This window comes from Amblyraja radiata, unplaced genomic scaffold (genome assembly GCF_010909765.2).
Source record: "Amblyraja radiata isolate CabotCenter1 unplaced genomic scaffold, sAmbRad1.1.pri scaffold_87_ctg1, whole genome shotgun sequence".
In the NCBI taxonomy this organism is placed as follows: Eukaryota; Metazoa; Chordata; class Chondrichthyes; order Rajiformes; family Rajidae; genus Amblyraja; species Amblyraja radiata.
In genome coordinates this window covers 588,050-598,152 of record NW_022630880.1, presented here as the reverse complement: position 1 = coordinate 598,152, position 10,103 = coordinate 588,050, and the positions used below count along the sequence as shown (strand labels likewise).

Genomic DNA, 10,103 nt, shown 5'->3' with positions numbered 1-10,103 from the left:
ATGTAGCGCTAGAGTTGGTATAGACAGATGCAGCGCTAGAGCTGGTATAGATACAGCGCTAGAGCTGGTATAGACAGATACAGCGCTAGAGCTGGTATAGACAGATACAGCGCTAGAGCTGGTATAGATACAGCGCTAGAGCTGGTATAGACAGATACAGCGCTAGAGCTGGTATAGACAGATACAGCGCTAGAGCTGGTATAGACAGATACAGCGCTAGAGCTGGTATAGACAGATACAGCGCTAGAGCTGGTATAGATTCAGCGCTAGAGCTGGTATAGACAGATACAGCACTAGAGCTGGTATAGACAGATGCAGCGCTAGAGTTGGTATAGACAGATGCAGCGCTAGAGCTGGTATAGATACAGCGCTAGAGCTGGTATAGACAGATACAGCGCTAGAGCTGGTATAGACAGATACAGCGCTAGAGCTGGTATAGATACAGCGCTAGAGCTGGTATAGACAGATACAGCGCTAGAGCTGGTATAGACAGATACAGCGCTAGAGCTGGTATAGACAGATACAGCGCTAGAGCTGGTATAGACAGATACAGCGCTAGAGCTGGTGTAGACAGATACAGCGCTAGAGCTGGTATAGGCAGATACACCGCTAGAGCTGGTATAGACAGATACAGCGCTAGAGCTGGTATAGACAGATACAGCGCTAGAGCTGGTATAGACAGATACAGCGCTAGAGCTGGTATAGACAGATACAGCGCTAGACCTGGTATAGACAGATACAGCGCTAGAGCTGGTATAGATACAGCGCTAGAGCTGGTATAGACAGATACAGCACTAGAGCTGATATAGACAGATACAGCGCTAGAGCTGGTATAGACAGATACAGTGCTAGAGCTGGTATAGACAGATACAGCGCTAGAGCTGGTATAGACAGATACAGCGCTAGAGCTGGTATAGACAGATACAGCGCTAGAGCTGGTATAGACAGATACAGCGCTAGAGCTGGTATAGACAGATACACCGCTAGAGCTGGTATAGACAGATACTGCGCCAGAGCCGTTCCTCGGGACGATGAGGATTTGGTCTGGGATACGAGTGGGTGACGCCGTGAGCCACCGGTCCCCCCGCGCCCGGCTCCCACCATGTAGACCACGCAGGAGACGCCAAACTAAACATGTATGGCAACGCTTCGGAGAACATCACAGCGCCAGATACCATGGAGGAGTTGGCCATCGCCTCGGGGTTTGGTACTATATTGTCCTTCATGTACGTGGCCGGCGTGACGGGCAATGTGTACACTCTGGTGGTGATGTGTCAGTCCATGAGATCCGCTGCCTCCGTCTACATCTCCATCGTCAACTTGGTGCTGGCCGATCTCCTGTATCTCTCCACCATCCCCTTCATCGTCTGTACCTACTTCGCCAAGACCTGGTACTTTGGCGACGTGGGCTGCAGGCTCCTACTGAGCCTCGACCTCCTCACCATGCATGCCAGCATCTTCCCCCTCACCGTGATGTGTACCGAACGCTACCTGGCCGTGGTTAAACCCCTGGAAACGGTGAGGCGCTCCAAAGGCTATAGGAAGGCCATGGCCGGGGCGGTATGGATGGTGAGCTTCCTCTTGGCCCTCCCCGTCATGAGCATGTTTAAAATGCAAGAGAGCATGGTGGAGAACGGGGCCATCAAGCGGACCTGCGCCTGCACTTGGAGCCAGGATTCTTACACAATTTACCTGACTGTACTGTTCAGCACCAGTATCGTGGTGCCGGGAATGATCATCGGCTACCTGTACACACAGTTAGCAAGGACCTACCTGAAATCCCAAAGGAAGACGTTGGCAATGAGCGAGAACAAGCAAGCGTCTAAACAGAGAGTGGTCCTCATGATCTTAAGCATCGTAGTGGTCTTCTGGGCGTGTTTCCTGCCTTTCTGGGTCTGGCAACTTATCCCTCTCTATTCTACCAGCCTCAACATGAGCCAGCGGACTGTAAGGTGCATCAACTATTTCATGACCTGCCTGACGTACAGCAACAGTTGCATTAACCCCTTCCTGTACACGCTCCTGACCAAGAACTTCAAAGAGTATCTGAAACAAAGGCACAAACAGTTCCAGCGATCAGGATCCACGTTGTTCAGATGAAACGCCAGCCTGCGGCGATCCATTAAATCCATCTCTTCGTGGAACCCCAACAGCAACACTTCCGAGACTGTGGGCATGGCTCATTTGAAAGGGTCGAAGTGATACTGTCCGTGTCAAAATTAACATACTCGCTCAAGCCTTCAGGTAGGAATTTAAACATTGTCTGACTGTATCTTGAACAAGTTTGGGCTTTATTCTTTGGAGCGCAGAAGGTTAAGGGGGGACTTGATAGAGGTCTTTAAAATGATGAGAGGGATAGACAGAGTTGACGTGGATAAGCTTTGCCCACTGAGAGTAGGGAAGATTCAAACAAGGGAACATGACTTGAGAATTAAGGGACAGAAGTGTGAGATATATTGTTTGTGCTCACAATCACTACTCAGAGACTAAATCGTGGAAACAAGAAATGCTTTATTTGCGAGTCTGCAGAATCGGGTGCCTCTCCAAGTTGAGACGCCCCGAGCAAAGGAAAAGCGTCTATTTTTATACAATTCAGTATAGAGTCTTTATTGATCGGACGCCTCCCCTTCTGACCCCTTCCAATCAGGGTACCGAGGTTCACAATCTTCCAACCCTCCCCTCCGTGCGTCATCAATCATTCCCTCTCCTCCCACATCATACATCGCATGTACATTTAAATTAGGTTCTTTGTCATGAGGGGCGTAAAGTTAATATTCATTTAACTCATTAAGCATGCGCAGTGTCTGTTGGCCTAACCTACTTAATTGCCTTTGACCTAAAGAATAGCTTCTGTATTGTCAGCTACATTCCTTACCTCATCTTGTTATTCTACAATGTTATCAACAACTCTGAAGGTATGACTGTTTGTTCAACTTCTCGGCCCATCACAAGGTCGGTGACTTCAATCACTCGGCCCCTCACAGTGGTGGTGGTTTAATCATCTTATCCCTCACAATCCTCCCTTTTTCTTTTGCTACGCATCCTGTATTAAACCCCATTCCTAGACTTCCTGCTGTTCCAAAGCTAATAACATTCTTCTTATCTCTCTTTCCTCTGGGTCCTCTCTCGGCCTCATTATCATTATCTTCTGGACGCCCCCTTTCTCCCCCATGGGGACTACAACTGCCTGCATTTGGCTTATACTTCTAGTTATAAGAACCCTGAGACATGGTATACAACAGGGGATAATGATCAATGCAGCTAATGCCCATAAAATCACCAGTCCCACCGCTTTCCACCAGGCTCCTCCTAAAATGTAATCCCACCATCCTGCTCCCATGATTGTGTTCCATCTCTGTACCGGGACATGTGCTATTTTTCTGATTCCTTCTGATATATCCATTACTGCCTGCCCGTTGTCATCTATGTTTAGGCAGCAATTAGAGAGGTTGATTTTTCCGCATACTCCTCCCTCTTCGGCTAGTAAGTAGTCTAAGGCCAAACGGTTTTGTTATATCGCTGTTCTCATCTGTGTCTGCTGCTTTGCCAACATCTCTAGTGCAGATGCAGTCTGGTTAGTAATTACTTCCAGCACTGCCTGTAGTCTTATGATCCGATTTAACATATACACTGGGGTCCGGTAGCCCCAGGATCCGTCCTGTGCCCAAGTGGCTGGTCCATAATATGAGATGATTCTTGCAGGTGGCCACTCATCATTTTCCCATTTTCCGATGTCCATTCCTCTCTTCGTTCGGTGTAGATCGTCAAAGATGGGTGTGCCTATTGACCGCCCCTCCTCAGTGGTCAACAGAAAAAAAAACCCTGGTTGTACCAGTCCAATTAAATAAGTCCCACTCCATTTTTCTGGCAATACCGAGTTTGCCTTGTGTCCGCATATCCATAGCAGTCCTTCAGGGGCCGGTCCACTAGAGGACACTCAGTTCCAACCGGGGTGTGTGTCAGGACCCATTCCTGGGGACTTCGATCTCTTCCCATCGTCAAATTCCACTTTATCAGGTTCCATACCTCAATGATAGATCCTCTCCATGGCCACCGTGAGCTCATCAGCGGTCCTCCACAAACCCAACAGTTAGTCACATTCAGGGTTCTGGCTATCCGGAGGGCCAAGTCCACAAACAGGTTTCTCCCCACTTCGGGGATCTCAATCTGCTGCTTTATTTCATCATACATAGTCTGGTGCAGTTGAGGCTGGGAAGGTGGGGGAGGTTTGTTGACTACTGCTTCTGCTAACTTCCCTATCACTACCTCCTTCTTTTTGTCTAATGTTTCCTCCCTGGCTCGGGAAGGGATGCCTAACTGTCCTCTCTTGGTCATGCAGACCCATTTTTCCCCTTTTGGGCAGGTAATGTGCCCAAAACTTCCTACATGTCCCTTATTTTCTACCACATAATACCCCCTCCCCTCGTCCTGACAAACAGCTCTAGTCCTTAGGTCGTAGCAAACATCACTTACATGGGAATGATAGGTAAATGATTTGGTTGTTCGCCCTCCATATCTGATAGGATGGTAGCACATCACAGTTATTAACACTTCTTATAATGGTTACATACATAGTTAGTAATACTACAACTGCTCCTTTCATGCTGTTAGTTTCATACAGTTAATGCCAGGGGCCTATTCCCTGGTTTTACCGTCCACTGGTCGTCTTTCTCAGGAACTGACGGCGGGTCAACGGGTCCTTTAACCCGGGTCGCATGTGTCCACCCTTTTTCTTTTGTTTGTACTGCTGTCTCCGTTGTCAGCAATGCCAGGTATGGGCCAGTCCACCGGGGCTGCAGTTTCTCCTCCTTCCAACTTTTAATCAGTACCCAGTCACCGGCCTTTATAGCGTGTATTGGAAAGTCGAGTGGTGGACTTTGTGCCAACAGTCCTTTTATTTTTAATTCTGCAAGGGAACGAGACACTGCGAGCAAATAGTTCCTCAGGAACACATCGCTGCCTTCGAAGGTCGGCGTGCCCTCAACCTTTCCAAGATAGGGCAGCCCAAACAACATTTCGTAGGGAGACACCGCAATATCTTTACGGGGTGCCGTTCGTATTCTTAATAATGCAATTGGTAAACACTTAGTCCAGGGTAGTCTGGTTTCCTCCATTAACTTAGTTATCTGTGTTTTAAGGGTTGCATTCATCCTTTCCACTCGCCCAGAACTCTGGGGGTGACAGGGTGTATGCAATTTCCAATTTATTCCCAAGGTACTGCAAACCAACAGGTGAACATTAGAGGCAAAATGTGTTCCTCGGTCGGAATCTATGGATTCGATGACCCCGTATCGGGGAATGATTTGTTCTAATAATATCCGGGTTACTGCCTGAGCGGTGGCATTTATCGTGGGAAATGCTTCCACCCACCTGGTGAAATGGTTTACAACTACTAGGAGGTACTTCCACCTTTGTATTCTTGGAAGTTCTGTAAAATCTACCTGTATTCTCTGGAAGGGTCTTATAGCCAATTGTTGTCCTCCACCAGGGACAGCTCTCATTACCTTCTTGTTAACCCTCTGACATAACACACAACCGGAGACTGTCTGCTTAGCCAAAGTATAGATACCTCGGCAAGCGTAGGTCCGTAGTAGTGTGTCACACAGGGCCTGCGCTCCCCAATGTGACTGGGAGTGCAGTTGTGTCATCAAATCCCGAGTTAATCCTTTGGTTAACATTTGTTTCCCATCCGGCGTCCACCACCTCCCGTCAGTGGAACGCCGAGCCCCTAACTCGTTCATTTTATCCTCCTCCTCCTGTGAGAATACAGGTATCTTTCCTACTCCTTCCCTTAATGGTATTAAAGACAACATCCTCACTGTTCCTTCTGTCGCTGCCTTTTTGGCGGCTCCGTCTGCCGCTTCATTTCCCCTTGCTTCTAATGAGTTCCCCTTTTGGTGTCCCGCCACATGGACCACCGCTATCCTTTCTGGCAAATGTAATGCTTCCAGCACCTTCCCAATTAATTGCTCATGTGCCAACTCCTTTCCTCTTGCTGTAATCATCCCCCTTTCTTTCCATATTCTCCCAAACGTGTGCACTACTCCAAATGCACATTTGGAGTCGGTGTACACCGTTCCTTCCTTCCCCTCCAACAATTCTAACGCCCGTATTAAGGCATACAATTCACATGACTGAGCCGACCAACTACCTGGCAACCTGCCCGCCTCCACTCCTTCAAATCCTTCTCCTCCTATTATGGCATGCCCACTATATCTTTTTCCATTCATACAGCGGGAAGAACCGTCTATAAACCACCTTTCTCCCTCTACCAGAGGCTGCTCCTCCAAATCCTCCCTGCTCTTGGTCTGTAGTTCTATAACTTCGCTACAGTAGTGTTCTGGTCTCTGCCCTTCCTGCTCGTCGTCCGCCGAGTATAAAAACTGGGAAGGGTTTCAATTCTTATCGGTCAGAATGGTCAAATCGTCTTTTTCCATAAGTATCACTTCGTACTTTAGGATCCTGGAGTCAGTCAACCACCGGTTGGACTTCTGAGTTAGTATTGTCCGGACCGTGTGGGGAGTAGATACTACCAGGTCACCTCCAAATGTCAATTTTCTACTTTCTTCCACTAATATTGCTGTTGCTGCGCCCGCTTGAATACATACAGGCCACCCTCGTGATACCGGATCCAAGAGTTTAGAAAGGAATGCGACTGGCTGTCGCTTCCCTCCTCTCTTTTGTGTCAGTACCCCCAACGCAATTCCATTCTCCGCATTAACAAAGAGATGGAATGGTTGATCGATGGACGGGAGGGTCAGTACCGGTGCGGTGATCAGGCTATTCTTTATTCTCCAAATCTCTGTTCGTCCTCAGAATCCCATTGTACTTTATCAGTCTCCTCACACAATTTATCATACAAGAACTTGACTTGTCGGGTGTAATTGTCTATCCATAATCTACAGTATCCAATTAACCCGAGAAACTTCCTGATTTATTTTTGTTCCTTGGCATCGGCAGCCCGGTGATCCCAGCTATTCTTTCGGGGTTTATTCTCCTTTTCCCGTTACTAATCAGGTGTCCTAGATATTTAACCTCCTGTTCTACAAATTGTAGTTTATTTTTGGACACTCGCAATCCCTTTTCCCCTAAAATGTTTAAGAGGTTTATGGTTGCATCCCTTACTGGCTCTTCTTCTCCGCCTGAGAGTAACAAATCATCTACGTACTGCAATAATTGTGTCCCATAGGTCCTGGGAACATCCTCTAATACTTGTTCTAATATTTGCCCGAACAGGTTCGGGGATTCAGTAAATCCCTGAGGGAGCACAGTCCATCGATACTGTTGCTTCCTCAGTGTGTCTGGGTTTTCCCACTCGAATGCAAATAGGTGTCTATTTTCCTCAGCCAGGGGGCAGCTCCAAAAGGCGTCTTTCAGATCCACCACACTGAACCACCTATGGTTAGGGGGTATAGGTCCCATTATGGTATAAGGATTTGGGACTACCGGGTGTCGAGCCCTAACTACCCTATTCAATTCTGTTAGGTCCTGGACCAGTCGGAACATTCCGTCAGTCTTTCTTACAGGGAGTATTGGCGTGTTGTAGGGGGACATACAACTCTCGAATACTCCATCCTTCAGTAAGTTTTCTATAATTGGCTGCAGCCCTTTCCTTCCTTCCATTGAAATCGGATACTGTCTTACTTGTACTACTTCACTTCCTTCTCGCAAGGCTATCCTCAGAGGTGGTATTCTTAGCCCTCCCCTATTTCCCTCTCTTGCCCACACCTGTGAGACTATTCTTTCTTCATCTTCGGTCGTCAATTTATATAGTTGTACTATAATCTGTCCACCTACGGGAGCTGTGCCCATTCCTAATTGAACTTGTAAGTCCCTTCCCATCAGATTTATTCCTGCCTGGGGCACCAGAATTAAGTCTTCCATGGCCTCTCGATTTTCATATCATACCATTACTCCTTCTATCTCGGGAGCTTTCATTACCTTTCCCCCTACTCCAGAGATTTTGACTTGCTTTTCCCCTAATCCCATTCCCTCCGGTATCCTGGTTACACTTGATCTTTCCGCCCCTGAGTCCACCATAAATACCGTGTCTTCTCCTTGGGGACCTAATTTTAAGTTTACCAAGGGTTCCCGTGTACGTCCTACACACCCCAAGGAGGGGAACCCCTGACCCCCCTATTCCTCCATCAGTGTGTACGATTGTACTTCATGCCTTATCTTTGGACATTCTCTTTTAAAGTGTCCTTCTTTGTGACAATGATAACACCGGGATGGCCCGGAGCGCCATCCCCCTGATCCTTGTTCTTTATTTCCCGGGGGACCCCAACCTTGGTCTCTCCATTCACCCCTTCCTCTTCCTCTTCTTTGAAAGTTTGGGGTCCCTGGTTCTCGCCCCCCATCACGGGAGGAGCAGATGCCCTGACCACGGGGGTTCTTTGGGTTGGGTTCCAACGCCACTTATTTCTCAATCCGACAACTCTTCGGATGTCTAAATAAGCCAGACGCACACCTCACCCCCCCCCCCCTCACCCCATCCGTGCAACATCCGCCCCAATGGACTATCAGGCGGAATGTGCGGCTCTTCACCAGTATGAGCCTTTTTCCCCCGGGCCCTTACTTTGCCCGTTCCGGTTACCCATCCCTGTCAGACCTTTTCCCGTCCAACAGAACCCAATCGCCCGAGTAATACTTAATAGTCAATAGTCTTACCCGAGTCCTGTGCACAGGAATTGCTCGATTGATTGACCCCTTTCACCGGATTCCCTCTTGTTTCCAGAGTCTCTTGTCCGAATATCACTCGCTCAAACCGCTGACGGCAAGCAAGGAGATCAGAGACTGCTGAAATCAGCAGGGTGCACCTTCCCTTCCTTTCGTGCCTCCGTCAAGCGGCCGGAGTGGCGATCGCGGACGAGCCCCCAACTTGTGAGATATATTGTTTGTGCTCACAATCACTACTCAGAGACTAAATCGTGGAAACAAGAAATGCTTTATTTGCGAGTCTGCAGAATCGGGTGCCTCTCCAAGTTGAGACACACCGAGCAAAGGAAAAGCGTCTATTTTTATACAATTCAGTATACAGTCTTTATTGATCGGACGCCTCCCCTTCTGACCCCTTCCAATCAGGGTACCGAGGTTCACAATCTTACAACCCTCCCCTCCGTGCGTCATCAATCATTCCCTCTCCTCCCACATCATACATCGCATGTACATTTAAATTAGGTTATTTGTCATGAGGGGCGTAAAGTTAATATTCATTTAACTCATTAAGCATGCGCAGTATCTGTTGGCCTAACCTACTTAATTGCCTTTGACCTAAAGAATAGCTTTTGTGTTGTCAGCTACATTCCTTACCTCATCTTGTTATTCTACAATGTTATCAACAGCTCTGAAGGTTTGACTGTTTGTTCAACTTCTCGGCCCATCACAAGGTCGGTGACTACAATCACTCGGCCCCTCACAATGGTGGTGGTTTAATCATCTTATCCCTCACATACTGATCATGATGATGGAGTTCATACTATGACCGGCTACGCAGTCATGAGTATAATGTGAGTACAGCAGGGGGCTGAGCACGCAGCCTTGAGGAGCTCCCGTGCTGATCTTGCCAGAAGTTTAGGGGTAACATGAGGGGGAACTTCTTTACTCAGTGAGTGGTAGCTGTGTGGAATAAGCTTCCAGTGAAGGTGGTGGAGGCGGGACTAGGGGAGAATACGTGTTCGGCACGGACTAGAAGGGCCGAGATGGCCTGTTTCCGTGCTGTAATTGTTATATGGTTATATGGTTATAAATGTTGTGCATGAACCACTCAGATGGACTTCCATTCTATTTCCAGTAAATGTGTTATAAATAGCAAGCTGTAATCCACATTTCCATACATTTTTATACCACATATTTATGAGGCTGGTACTATGACATCAATTAAAAGACACTTGGGTTGGAAAGATTTGGGGGGTCTGGGCTAGCATGGACGAGATGGGCCGAGTGGGCTGTTGCCGTGCAGTGTGACTGTTGCTTTTTTCTTAAATGTGTTGGAAAGAACTTTACACCGAAGATAGACACAAAAAGCTGTAGTAACTCAATGGGACAGGCAGCATCTCTGGAGAGAAGGAATGGGTGATGTTTCGGGTCGAGACCCTTCTTCA

The 10,103-nt window shown here is 47.8% G+C and overlaps 1 protein-coding gene across 1 annotated transcript; it reads left to right on the top strand.

Moving 5' to 3' along the window:
- The first annotated feature begins 1,134 nt into the window (after nucleotides 1–1,134).
- LOC116970438 (urotensin-2 receptor-like) lies at nucleotides 1,135–2,100 on the top strand. Its single transcript, XM_033017082.1, has one exon. It carries the CDS (start codon nucleotides 1,135–1,137, stop codon nucleotides 2,098–2,100), a length of 966 nt encoding a protein of 321 aa, XP_032872973.1.
- The last annotated feature ends 8,003 nt before the right edge of the window (nucleotides 2,101–10,103 follow it).